The sequence below is a fragment of the Caloenas nicobarica genome, chromosome Z (genome assembly GCF_036013445.1).
Source record: "Caloenas nicobarica isolate bCalNic1 chromosome Z, bCalNic1.hap1, whole genome shotgun sequence".
Taxonomy (NCBI): Eukaryota; Metazoa; Chordata; class Aves; order Columbiformes; family Columbidae; genus Caloenas; species Caloenas nicobarica.
The window spans coordinates 19,840,379-19,854,320 of NC_088284.1; the positions used below are offsets into that span (position 1 = coordinate 19,840,379).

General features: G+C 43.5%; 1 protein-coding gene across 5 annotated transcripts in view; it reads right to left on the reverse strand.

Moving 5' to 3' along the window:
- The window catches only part of ADAMTS12 (ADAM metallopeptidase with thrombospondin type 1 motif 12), a 178,536-nt gene that overhangs the window by 108,720 nt on the left and 55,874 nt on the right, over positions 1-13,942 (reverse strand). The window contains exon 1 of one of the 5 annotated variants that reach the window (XM_065655903.1): positions 4,135-4,231. The exons of the other annotated variants lie outside the window; for them this stretch is intronic. Within the exon in view, the coding sequence (XP_065511975.1) occupies positions 4,135-4,161 (27 nt within the window). The 5' untranslated portion in view covers positions 4,162-4,231. Of the gene's footprint in view, positions 1-4,134; positions 4,232-13,942 lie in introns of those variants that run through there. 5 annotated transcript variants of the gene reach the window in all.

The window sequence follows — 13,942 nt, forward strand, 5'->3', positions numbered from 1 at the left end:
ACATTGCAAACCCATTGTATAGCTCTTCCACTTCAACACATACAGAGCAATACTGAATCTAAAGCAAAGAACCTACTGACATCCCAGCCCACACCGATTGATCAATTGAGGTATCCCACTCTTATGGCTTCATTTCCTCTGCACTTTCTTGCTGCAGTCAGTGCAGCCTTCTTAAATTGCTCTAGAGCAAGAAGAAATGCAGCAACACTGCGTTCCTGCAGCTGCTGTATTCAAACTTACAAGGACAGACAAATTTAAAGATTCTTTTGAAACACTCCAAGGTCTTACAGTTTTCCTGGACAGCTGGGAAAGCCAGTATGAGGGTAAGGATCAAAGGGCAAATCCTATGAATAGAGGAAAAGCATTCTTCAAAAATGAGCAACCATGGGCCTTATGTTCTAGGACCTCAAAGGCAGCTCAGTGAGATCTTCACACAATGTGCTTCAAAGTCCCCTCTGCCAGATACCTTCTGCCGCCAATCTCATTGTCATAGACCCAATACATCCCATAGCAAACTTGTACAAATAAGTAACTGTTATTGTCATTTCATGGAGTTTGCCCAACAGTTCTTAAGAGCAGAAACTCTTTCCTTCCAGTTTTTGCATTGCAATTCAAATTACATCCACAATGTTTCACAGGTTCAGGACTCAAAGTCACATGTTTGCTCATCTGGGATTACAGTTACTGTTTGCACATTTTTTGTTTCATTTCTAAGAAAAATGAAATCAAGGCTTCTCATTCTTAAACTTGAGATCCAAAAATACTCAGGTTTCTTTTTCCGTGAAGGCTGGTTTTGACATAGGAGCCAAGATGCACTACAAAAGCAATAAATCCTGTGTTTGGATTGGATAAAGATGTCAGGAAAGCATGAATCTATAGGGCAGCTATGCCTATACAGAGGCTAGACCAGCAAATCAGTAGATGTGGCTTTTTTTCCTGCCGCTCAAGGAATCAAAGCATGTCATGAACCTTTGCCCATTCCTTTTCATTCCTCAGGATTTGATCTTCCCTGGGCATTCTGAAAGTCTGTCTTATTTGGCCTTAACTTCCTGTTGTGTTTTTTAATCCAGGTAGAACCAGGAAGAACCACCTTCACTGCAGACTGATTTTATAGGGCAGGCTGACTAATCACTGGGTTATTGTGTCAAAGTTGCATCTGTAAGAAAAAAGGTCAGGCAATCATATAAAAGTATATTAGTAGTGACTTCATTTCCCAAGCTGTCCCAGCAATGCTTGCGTGTTAAAATTCAGCTCTCCATCCAAGCTCTGTATGGAGTAGAAGAAAAAAAAAAATCATATTTCATACTGCACTTGCACACACACAGATGGCAGTAAAGGTTGTTTAAGGAGCCAGCAAACATTGGCTACATCGGAACCTGGATTTAGACATTCCCATTGATTTTAATTATTGTTTTCTTAAGATTATAATTTTTCAGTATAGAATATCTATTTTCACAGTCTTACAGCTTTTTGCTATAACAACTCTATCCCAAGCCATCCCTCTTCCAATACAGCCACAACACCCCCAACTAGATGGCATTCTGTAGACAACATCTGTTAAGTTCAGCAGCATGACTGCACCATCCCACCCACCTGTAGCAGAAATCCTGCCAGTCTTCCTCTAGATCTGGGATGAAACTAGGAGTTGTCCCTCCTGTCCTCTGCAGTGACTGCTTGTCTGCACTAGTTCATATACTGTTCTTGTCATTGTCATTGTTGCACTTTCCAGGAGTGTGTGTGTCTACTAGACTCACATCTACTGCATGTGCTTCATTCTTTACATTGACAGATAACTGAATATGCATAGAAACACAGCAGCGCCATCCTTCTCTGTATTGTAATTACTACATTCCTGTTTGTCTCCTCTTTGTTATCTGAGACAAGGTCCAAGAGAAGTCTCCTGCACTTCATGCAGAAAAAGTGGAAATGTTTTATGTCCCTTGGCCTCTGGAAGAGGCCACGTCTGTATGTTAGATCTCCCCTGAAGAAAGCTACCTCAGGCATGTGTAACTTCTACATGATAAATTCAACATTTGCTCTTTAAAAGAGGTTGATAACAGCAAGAACTTTCATATTTCTTGGTTACAGATTGCTGAATCTTGACAAGATAAAGGCTGTTCCCACACCTAACATACACGAAGAAGTCTGAGGGCCTGTTTTACCAAGGAGACATGCTGGACTTTGGAGAGAGTCATCAACTCACAGTTCAGCTTGCCAGAACAGCTCCTGACACCAAGGGACTATCAGAAAAACTCTGCTTACTGAAATTCAGCTAAGCCCGTAGAGTAGCAAAACTAAGCTGGAGCTAGAACTACTGCCAGCTCAGGATAAAGCTCAAGAAGCACCCCAGGTGTATTTTCAGGTTATGCACAACTCTCCATGGTTGGATTGGCAATACCACTGGGCACACCCACACAGATATTTCAGGCACTAGTGCAATGGTGTGTCCCCACAAACAACTGATGGGATGGCACAGAAGCAGATAAACCAGCTTTGTCACCAAAGAGAGTGCAACTGTACCCGCCAGCCTACTGACCAAGCATTTCTGAACTACAGGCATGACATGTTGAAGTTTCTCTGGTTTATGCTCTGATCTCGTGATGACCAATGAAAAACTCTATTAACCTCAGCCGAAAAAGTGGTTCTTGAGATAGGAGGATGCTTCCTTCACACCTGTTGCTTTCTGCAGGGTTGAAAAGTATTAATATCATGAATTCAAGACTACTAGTCAAGTAGGCCAGTGTTCCACATCAAGCTCTTGGTTTAAACCAACAAAGAGTTTGGGAACAATGTAACCTTGCCTCTTTCCCATCCCCACCTACTTGTTCCTGCCATCAAATTATGGCCATGAGTCCCTCCAGAGTGCAGTCCGATGAGGGAAGAAGGAGGAGCAGGGATACATTGAACCTGTATTGCCTCTAAACTCATTGTAATGTGAGCCCTCCATCTTGATTAATTTATGCAACAGACCTGATGTTCACCGTAAGACTGAACATACATTCAGCATTTAGGAATCCTCATTGAAAAAGTAAGTTATAAATCATCACTGTTGTGTGAAAGTCTCTCCTGTTTTCTGTCAGTCTACAGACTAAAGCTCAGCTCTACTTGCAGTATCTAAAACATCTGCAAAGAAAGGACTAGAGTGACAACATGTTACTGTTCTTACACAAATGATTCAGCAGAATACAGAGTTTTCCAGGTATTACACTTCTAGATAAAGTGACAGATAACAAATTGTAACAGAAATATAATTTCCTTCAATGTTCCCATAGATCCTAAATTCTAGTAGTGGTAGAATTTATTAAACAAACAAACAAACCAACCCACCTGCCTGCTCTGTTTGTAACAAATTCCCCAATAAATTAAGATCTTTATAAGCAATCTTTCCTTTCACTTGAACTTTCACTTGAACTTTCCTTTCACTTGAACTAGGAGTTTCTGAAGGAGTTTGAAATTTGGATGAAACCATCATCTCTACAAAATACAAAATAAGAGAAATACCATTACATCCTACATAGCATTTTAGTGTTATCTGCACTCTGCTCCGTAAAGGGAGCTGCCTCGATGTGCTCCCTGTTACAGGACAGAGATGGGATATTGTAACCAGACGAGATCACCTCTCTTCAAACCCATCAGTCAGCGCAATACCAAACATCCCTGAGTGCTCCCTCATCCCTAACAGTTTCAACATATGGGTAGTCTCTACCCGTGTTGCTAGTCTGAAATCAGTGCATGCCTTGCCCTAATTTATCTTGCAACTGCAGTTCTCATGGTTCTACAGCATGTGGAGAAAGTAAGCTGGAAGAGAAAATTAAAACAGAAAAAGTAAAATTATCTGAACAGATTCTGTGGTCTCTGTTACTACTCGCAGCCACCAGTCCAAGAGGAAGTAAGGGTTCTTGAGACCAGTGTCTTCAGCAGACCTCTGTAAATATGGTACAGAAATGTTTTATGTCCTATGTTACCTGAAGTACCGTAAGCCAAAGCAAATTTAGGAAGGCTCAGGAACTGCAGACGTTTCTGCACAGACATGTTACACTCATGACTGCAAAAATAATTGAAGAGCAATACCAAAAACATTCACTACTCCATATCCTCTAAACATCTGTAAAACATTATAGAATCATAGAATACCTGGTTGGAAGGGAGCTCAAAGATCATCTGGTCCAACCTTTCTTGGCAAAAGCACGGTCTGGAGAAGATGGCCCAGCACCCTGCCCAGATGAATCTTGGAAGTGTCCAGTGTTGGGGAATCCATCACTTCCCTGGGGAGATTCTTCCAATGGCTGATTCTTCTCACTGAGAAAAATTTTCCTCGTCTCAAATTGGAATCTCCCCAGGAATAACATGTACCCATGACCCCTCCTCTTTTCCATGTGACTCCTTGTAAAAAGGGAGTCTCCATCTTCTTTGCATCCACTCTTTAAATACTGGAACATGGTGAGAAGGTCTCCCCTAAGCATCCTTTTCTCAAGGCTGAACAAGCCCAGTTCTCTCAGCCTTTCCTCACATGGCAACTTCCCAGCCCTTTGATCATATCTGTGGCCCTTTTCTGGACCCTCTCCACCTGTCCACATCTTTTTTGTATAACGAGGACCAAAACTGAACAGAGTATGCCAGGTGTGGCCTGACAAGCACTGAGTAGAGCAGGACAATGACTTCCTTGCCTCTGCTGGTGATGCCCTTGGTGATGCAGCCCAGCATCTTGATGGCTTTCTGTGCCGCAGCAGCCCATTGTTCACTCATATTGAGCTTGTCATCCACCAGGACCTCCAGGTCCCTTTCTACAGAGCTGCTTCACAACTGGGTACATACCAGCCTCTGCTGCACTCCTGGATTATGTTTGCCCAGATGCAAGACCTTACACTTGTCCTTGTTGAACTTCATAGGGTTCTTGTTAGCCCAGTCATCCAGCCTTTCCAGGTCTCTCTGCAGGGTGTCTCTCCCTTTGGAAGTGTCCACTTCCTCACTCAGTTGGTGTGATTTGCAAACTTCATCAGGGTACACTTGACGTGCTCCACTTTTATTATCTGAAAATGGTTGCACTGTGTTCCTAAACTTACCAGCTAGAAGAAGACAACACAACGTTTAGCTCATGTAAAAGATCAGTTCTGGATCATGCCTCAAAACTTCCCCCTAATTCTAGTAACATGTAATTTTTTGAAAGTCTAAAAACTTCTGACAGTTCTACTTTTACACTACAACAAGAAGAAGAGCTGATACCCTTCAGAAGAAAAGTTCTTCTCATGGCTATTCCCAAAAGTAACTGGAAGATCAGTTAGACATTTGTGTATCTTCTAAATCAAAATCCTTTATCCTTGCTTTGTTTATCCTGAAACTATTTTATTTTTGACTGATTGACTGTCAAGTAGGAACTGTGACTCTCATTCACAGAATCACAGACTGGTTGGTGTTGGAAGGGACCTCTGGAGATCATCTAGTCCAACCCACCTGCTAAAGCAGGGTCACCCAGAGCAGATCACACAGGAATGTGTCCAGGCGGGTTTTGGATGTCTCCGGAGAATGAGACTCCACAACCTCTCTGGGCAGCCTGTTCCAGTGCTCTGGCACCCTCAGAGTAAAGAAGTTTCTCCTCATATTCAGATGGAACCTCCTGTGCTTCCGTTGCCTCTCATCCTGTTGTTGGGCACCACTGAAAAGAGTCTGGTTTCATCTTCTTGACACCCACCCACAAGATAATTTATAAACACTGATGAGATCCCCTCTCAGCTTCTCTTCTCCAGCCTGAACAGACCCAGCTCTCTCAGTCTCTCCTCATCAGAAAGATGCTCCAGAGCCCTCATCATCTTTGTAGCCTGTCGCTGGACTCCCTCCAGTAATTCCTTGTCCTTCTTAAACCAGGAAGCCCAGATCTGGACACATTCCTGTCCAGAATCATAATGAAGAGCAGACAAAAGTTATAACTTAAGCTATAAATTAAAAAAAAAATCCATCAATTACACAATCTACCAGTTGGAAGTATAAAGACCCTATACATTAGCTCTAGTTAATAAAATTATCATGGTTGTAACCCTGAGAAATGTGGTTCTCAGAAATAGTCCATTACTGTAAAAAAAAAAAAAGTATTTCAAATGCTAATCTACTGGGGGAAACATTATTTTTTATTAGTTCAATTTCCTGCTCTGGATTATAGAGAAATGTGTTACAGAGATACCTGTGCGAATGTACAAGGTAAAGCCAGTTAAGGAGATCAGAATGGGAAACGTGCCATATTCTGGTGGCATTAACAGAGACATGGTGGAACAGCTCACATGACTGGAATGTGGTCATGGATGGCTATGTCCTTCTCAGGAAAGACACGCCGGCCAAGCGTGGTGGTGGAGTTGCTCTTTACGTGAGAGAGCAACTACAATGTATAGAGTACTGTTCAGGTGCGGTAGAGGAGCGAGTCGAGAGTCTGTGGGTAAGAATTAAGGGGCAGGCTGGCAGGGCTGATACTGTCGTGGGAGTCTATTACAGGCCACCAGATCAGGGTGAGGAAGTTGATGAGGCCTTCTATGGGCAGCTGAGCGTGGCCTCACAGTCACAGGCTCTGGTTATTATGGGGGATTTTAACTACCCTGATGTTTGCTGGAAGGACTACTCAGCCAGCCAGCCTCGGTCTAGGAGGTTCCTCCAGTGCATTGATGACAACTTTCTGATGCAAATGGTGGAAGAGCCGACTAGGAGAGGTGCGCTGCTGGATCTCATCCTCACTAACAAGGAGGGTCTGGTTGAACCAGTAAAGGTGGAGGGCTGCCTTGGTTGCAGCGACCATGAGATGGTGGAGTTCAGGATCTCACGTGGCAGGAGCAGCATACCAAGCAGAATTGCAACCCTGGACTTCAGCAGGGCAAACTTTGGCCTTTTCAAACAATTGCTGGGGGAAATCCCGTGGGCAAGGCTGCTTGAAGGTAAAGGGCCCCAAGATAGTTGGTTAACATTCAGGGACTGCTTCTACCAAGCTCAAGATCAGAGCATCCCGACGCGCAGGAAGTCAAGGAAGGGAGCCAGGAGACCTGCGTGGTTAAACAGGGAACTGCTGGGCAAACTCAAGTGGAAGAGGAGAGTTTACAGATCATGGAAGGAGGGGCTGGCCACTTGGGAAGAATATAAGGCTGTTGTTACAGGATGTAGGGAGGCAACTAGGAAAGCTAAGGCCTCCTTAGAGTTAAACCTGGTGAGAGGGGTCAAGGACAACAGAAAGAGCTTCTTCAAATACATGGCAGATAAAACTAACACCAGAGGCAATGTAGGCCCACTGATGAATGGGGTGGGTGCCCTGGTGACAGAAGATACAGAGAAGGCAGAGTTACTGAATGCCTTCTTTGTCTCTGTCTACTCTGCCGGAGGCTGTCCTGAGGAGCTCTGTACCCCTGAGGCCCCAGAGGAAGGCAGGGCAATGGAGGAGTTTGCCTCAGTTGATGAGGACTGGGTTAGGGACCAGTTAAGCAATCTGGACATCCATAAATCCATGGGTCCAGATGGGATGCACCCACGGGTGCTGAGGGAGCTGGCTGAAGTCATTGCTGGACCACTCTCCATCATCTTTGCCAAGTCTTGGGAAACTGGAGAGGTGCCTGAGGACTGGAGGAAAGCAAATGTCACTCCGGTCTTCAAAAAGGGCAAGAAGGAGGACTCGGGCAACTATAGACTGGTCAGTCTCACCTCCATCCCTGGGAAAGTGATGGAACACCTTATCCTTGGTGCCATCTTAAGACATATCAAGGATAAGAGGGTCATCAGGGGCAGTCAGCATGGCTTCACCAAGGGGAAGTCATGCTTGACCAACCTCATAGCCTTTTATGAAGACATAACAAGGTGGATTGATGAAGGCAGAGCCGTGGATGTGGTCTACCTTGACTTCAGTAAAGCATTTGACACCATCTCCCACAGCATCCTCACAGCTAAACTGAACAAGTGTGGACTGGATGATCGGGTAGTGAGGTGGACCGCAAACTGGCTGAAGGAAAGAAGCCAGAGAGTCGTGGTCAATGGGGCGGAGTCTGGTTGGAGGCCTGTACCTAGTGGAGTGCCTCAAGGGTCGGTACTGGGACCAGTATTATTCAATATGTTCATCAACGACCTGGATGAGGGAACTGAGTGTACTATCAGCAAGTTTGCTGATGACACCAAGCTGGGAGGAGTGGCTGACATGCCAGAAGGCTGTGCTGCCATCCAGCGAGACATCGACAGGCTAGAGAGTTGGGCGGGGAAAAATTTAATGAAATATAATAAGGGAAAATGTAGAGTCTTACATCTGGGCAAGAACAACCCCAGGTTCCAGTACAGGTTGGGGAATGACCTATTAGAGGGCAGTGTAGGGGAAAGGGACCTGGGGGTCCTGGTGGACAGCAGGGTGACCATGAGCCAGCACTGTGCCCTTGTGGCCAGGAAGGCCAATGGCATCCTGGGGTGTATTAGAAGAGGGTGGTTGGTAGGTCAAGAGAGGTTCTCCTTCCCCTCTACTCTGCCCTGGTGAGACCTCATCTGGAATATTGTGTCCAGTTCTGGGCCACTCAGTTCAAGAAGGACAGGGAACTGCTGGAGAGAGTCCAGCGCAGGGCAACAAAGATGATTAAGGGAGTGGAGCATCTCCCTTATGAGGAAAGGCTGAGGGAGCTGGGTCTCTTTAGCTTGGAGAAGAGGAGACTGAGGGGTGACCTCATCAATGTTTATAAATATATAAAGGGTGAGTGTCACGAGGATGGAGCCAGGCTCTTCTTGGTGACAACCAATGACAGTACAAGGGGTAATGGGTTCAAGCTGGAACACAAGAGGTTCCACTTAAATTTGAGAAGAAACTTCTTCTCAGTGAGGGTGACGGAACACTGGAACAGGCTGCCCAGGGAGGTTGTGGAGTCTCCTTCTCTGGAGACATTCAAAACCCGCCTGGACGCCTTCCTGTGTAACCTCACCTAGGTGTTCCTGCTCTGGCAGGGGGATTGGACTAGATGATCTTTTGAGGTCACTTCCAAACCCTAACATTCTGTGATTCTGTGATATTCACTAGCACTGCTTGCAATGAAGTGACTGTAAGAGTCCGCTTCCAGCACACAGATGTGCTCTCCAACAGCTTCCAGAGACTTCCAGCACTTACTGAACTTGTGCTTTGCACTTGCACTTTCATCCTGCACAGGCTGTACAACGAGAAGTGGAATGCTGAGACCAACTGGCAGAAAACACCAGCAATCTTCACATTAAAGTTACTTCAAAGCACTCAGAATCAGCAGAATTACTTTTGCCAATTTAGTACTTCTTTAGTTTTGCTCATTATATCTGTTCTTTTCTGATGCACGAATATGATAGGAAGCATTTTTCATTTAAAGTCCATCAGATTTCAAGCTACATATTCATACAATATATGATTTTTTTAGCAGTTTGTAGCATCATCCACTTTTGAATGCATTCACATGGCACCAGAATACACAAAGGAGCACCTTTACGAGAGTCTCATTGGAAATAAGCCAGCCTTGTTTATACTCATTACAGAATTTAGTTTTTACCACAGAAAAAAAGACGGCAGCCCAGTTTCCCTCACTTTAGCTTCTTTATGAAAAGCTACCACGTAAAATACTAATAGAATGGTCAGAAAATAGGAGGTGTGGGGTAGGAGGGGGGTGTGTGTGTGGTATGGGGTGGGTTTGTCTGTGTGTTTATTTCCTCTTGATGCCCACAGGGGAAAATCTAAAGATCTACCACTTAAGTTTTTTCTAAATTGTTGTTCTTTCCTCCTTTAAATCTCCCCTTTCGCCCCCAAAATTCTAACATATGGCCAAAAATGTTTCCCAGACTGTATATGGAAGAGCTGCTACATTACTCAATGAGATTTTTAGTCCAAGTGCCTCATATTTTGACATGAACAGTTCCCTGGACACGTCCTATCTCCCACACTGCATGTCCTTTGCCAGGAGGACATGGTGATCCTGGGACACTTCTGACTCAAATTTTTCAACCAACTTCTTTGATTTCCAGTAGAAATTCATGTTTTCCATTGGAAAGCAGATATTTTTCACATACTTATTTTAGTCGAAAGTTTGGGGTTTTTGTCAAAATATATTTTCTGGCAGATTTTTTTCAATCAATTCCATGTGAGAAGCTGAAGCCAAGTCCTGTGGGAAGGGAAAACAGCAGCTTTAGCCTTGGCTGAGGTTTTGCAATTGCAATGTTATCCCAGACAGGAGTGGCTGGAATTAGTGGGTGTATGTCAGGAGAAAAAGGGAGGGGGAAAAAACCAACAATTTTCAGTCTAAAGCTATATAACCAAGTATGTTGACAATAATGCCAAAAAATAACATCTGTAGTGAGAACAATATGTAACTCACTGAAAGCAGGCAGCAGTATTTCTGACAATACAGCAGCAATGGACTCTGAAAACACGTCGAGTTTTTAGAAGCAATATGAAACAAAAATAAAACAAGATACTGGTTTTATCTTTTAAGTACTTTGCTCCAGCTGGTTATTACAACTGTAATGCATAGTAAAAGAAATTCAGTTTGAAGAAAAGAATTTTCTAATTTAAGAAAAAGTTGTGCCATGGGAAACATGCATGATCTGAGAACTTCAGCTGCAAATAATCGAAACTAAACTGGTGAATTAATTTATCTGAAAACATTACACATGCTAAGTTCATTTTCTTTTTTCAGCTTATGACTTATTTGCTTTCTATAGGCCATTTTTTCTTCCCAAGAATCTTTCTCTGAGTCACCATCTGTTCTTATCTAAGCCAGAACTCAAATCCAGTGACATGAGGGTCCACGTGAGATTTTCACCTACATCCTCAGCTGGGAGGAAGAAGTGTGTGATATCCTCCAGTTCCAAGGTGCTTAATGGCCAGACATGAGTCCTGGATACTTCAGAGATAAGGGTCTTTCTGGCTGGGGACATACCCTCAGCAAAGGAAAAAAGTCAAGTTTCTATGGTCACGTCAATCAGGTACCATACAACTACTTACAATACACGATCACTCAGCTGAGAGACTTGGCAGAGAATCCTTACTCTAGGTTATGGCATCAGCTTGCTGGTGACCACACTCAACTTTAGTTCTTCTTGTTACTGGACTTCTGCAGCACAGATTAATTCCTCTTCCCATATTTTAGTGGAGATGGGGACTTGGATGAAGGTTATGTACGATATGTTTCAAGCAGCTAAGGCATTAGAACTCTGTCTTTTATAAAAATGTGTAAAAGCAGCAAACAGTTCAAATCCTGTGTTCAGTTGCTCCTTTGCTGTGCCTGAGAAACAGATCATTAAGTAATACTGATAGCCAGGAGTCATTTCTATGCACATGCAGCTCACTGCAAGCTTTGCATCTCTTACAGAATCTGAAATACCCTGGCTATGTTCATCTATACTTGAGGAAATTCTCCGTGAAATTAGTCTTCTGTGAGGATTTGAGCACGCTCACATGAAAAAAAAAAAACACAACTTGGAACATATAATTTTAAAAGACATCTTTGTTCATAACTAAGGCCATGGCGTCCTCCACTATCAATCTTTATTGTCCATCCTAAAAAACATTTATTACTTCTTCCAACTATTTTCTGATTATCCTTAGAAGAAACAGTCCAGATATCTTATCCACACATTCACTTGTAGGTGCCCTGTTGGCTGCAGCTACATTTCCATTGTACAAATACCCCATCTTACTTCTTTTCTTATGATACAAGACCCACAAATGAAGGATGATAACTGTGTGGCCGTGAAACTGCTTAGAGCCTCGTTAGTCTCTGTGCAGGCTTCTGTTTTGAAATCTCCAGCAGTTCACGAGGAACATGAAACTGTGTTCCTATAGCTTCTGCATCTCTGACTGTGTCACAGTGCCCAGCAGCAGTCACTTCATGTCGTTCAATTCCCCGACAGTATTTCAGCTTCCTTCTACATTTTCATTTTCTACTTTTTGAAATATGTCCCATTTGATCTGCTTAAGCCAGAACTGTCCTCCTTCGCTGCATCTAAAGCTCAGACACACCATTAAATTCCAACAGGGTGAAAATTCATTGTCCATTAGAGGAGATTTAGTAACTGTACATTTTTATGGTCTTAAAATACAGCAAAGATGGCATTTAATAAATCTTACACAGCTTCCAGTGCTGGTGATATTAAGTTTAAACAAGCCCGCGTTCGCCACAGGCTGAGCATCCAGCAGGGAGACTGCATGGCACAGCTGATCCAACACAGTTTGAACCCTTATTCTATTTACCAGTGTTACTTCCACATTGCAGATGAGTGACAGGCCACCATGGGCACTCTGAAGCCCAGAGCACTCCTGAGATCTGGGACTCCTTCTGTCAACATTTCCTTGTCACTCTAGTGTTGGCGAGTCCATCGTGTCTTTGGAAACGACAACGTTGCGGTCCTTCGGGCTGCCCAGCCTGCCCAAAGCCAGTGAGGTGACCCCCCACCGGGACCAGCTGAGCGGATGGCGCTGAGTCTGTGCTCTACGCCCATCCACACAGCAAGGTGTGTCACTCCTTAGGATAAAGCATACCCAGAATGTTTTCCTCCTGCAAAAATCAGCGAGGTCACACAGGGCACTCCATCAAGCAAGGAGTATGGAAAAGCAGACAATATAGCCTCAAGCTCTACCTCAGGGTGAATCTAACAGCAGGTTAAATCTAAATTAAAGATCAATAAACATCGCTATCCAGCCTGAAAGACATTCTTTGGTGAACAATAACACAATACCTTTCTGAGTCTTTGACTCTTCCTCTTATTGATGCTTTATGTCTCCCTCCCTCTCCTTCCCTGTTTTTGTATTGGAATTTTAATGGCAACTAGTGCTGCAAAAAAATTGAGCTGTTTCTCCAGGTGCAAGAGGCTTCCTTCGACCCTAGTCAAGGAAGGGTGAGACTCCAGCAAGTTTTGACTTCATTTGGGTTCCAAAAACAATTTGGCAACTGCCAGTGTTCTGAGACAAAACAAAAAGTTTGCCCAGCTGCTCGAAAAACGACCTTTAGTTTGTAAGAGTAGGAAAGAGCAACAGCTGTTTTATTCCTGGAAAATACTCTTGGAACATCTAACTCATATCTTTCTGATGAACCTTGTTCAGAAAGCACTATATCCAGGGTGCTTACATTGTACAAATAGGGGTTTTTTAATCTCATTAATATCAGAACAGCCTCTCACGATACGAAAATCAACACTAGAAAAATGGTTTGTACTATCCAGCACTTGAAATCACCTCCGAGACTTTTGATAGCAGAATAAGTTCTACAGCTTGGATTTGGAAGCCAGTAAACTTTTACGATTTGCAAATCAGATCAAGTTTGATGATTCAAAGCCAATGTAACACTGAAGAGTGGAGATTTAAACACTGGATTGACAAGAGGTTCCTTGCCTAAACCATGCTTTCTATTGATAATAAAAACACAAGGAAGAGGATCCACAGAGTGGACATGATTTCTAATCCTGGAGACAGACAGCATCATGGCTGCTTTGGTTTCCTGCTTGCTTATATTCTAAAACTAATTTCAAGCTAGTGAGCATGACAATGTTAGTACTGCTGAGCTCAAACTTTATTAGAGAATAAGTGAATGCAATATTTGATCAAATGACAAGTGGCATTGTTTCTATTGACAAGTATTGTTTGTATTACTGTGACCCGCACGAACCCTAGTCAACAGCCAGAAAAGCAGAGATACAAATGATGACAGCTGCCACAACGTGTGCAGGGAGACGGAAGAAAGTACAATTATCCCGTTTTACAGTGGATGAAAGCCTGGCACGAGCTTTACTCTCCTCAAGAGCAGAGCAAGGGAAGGTCACAGCCCAGCTTCTTCTACTCCACAGAAATTATTTTGCTTGAAGAAACAGAAATCTGTGAGGAAAAGCAACATCAGATCGGACTACACTGACCTACCTCCTGATGCTCTTCTAGCTTTATTCTGTCCAGCCCAAAAGCAGAGATATCAAAAGCAGACGGTGTATTTTAGGTCTGCAG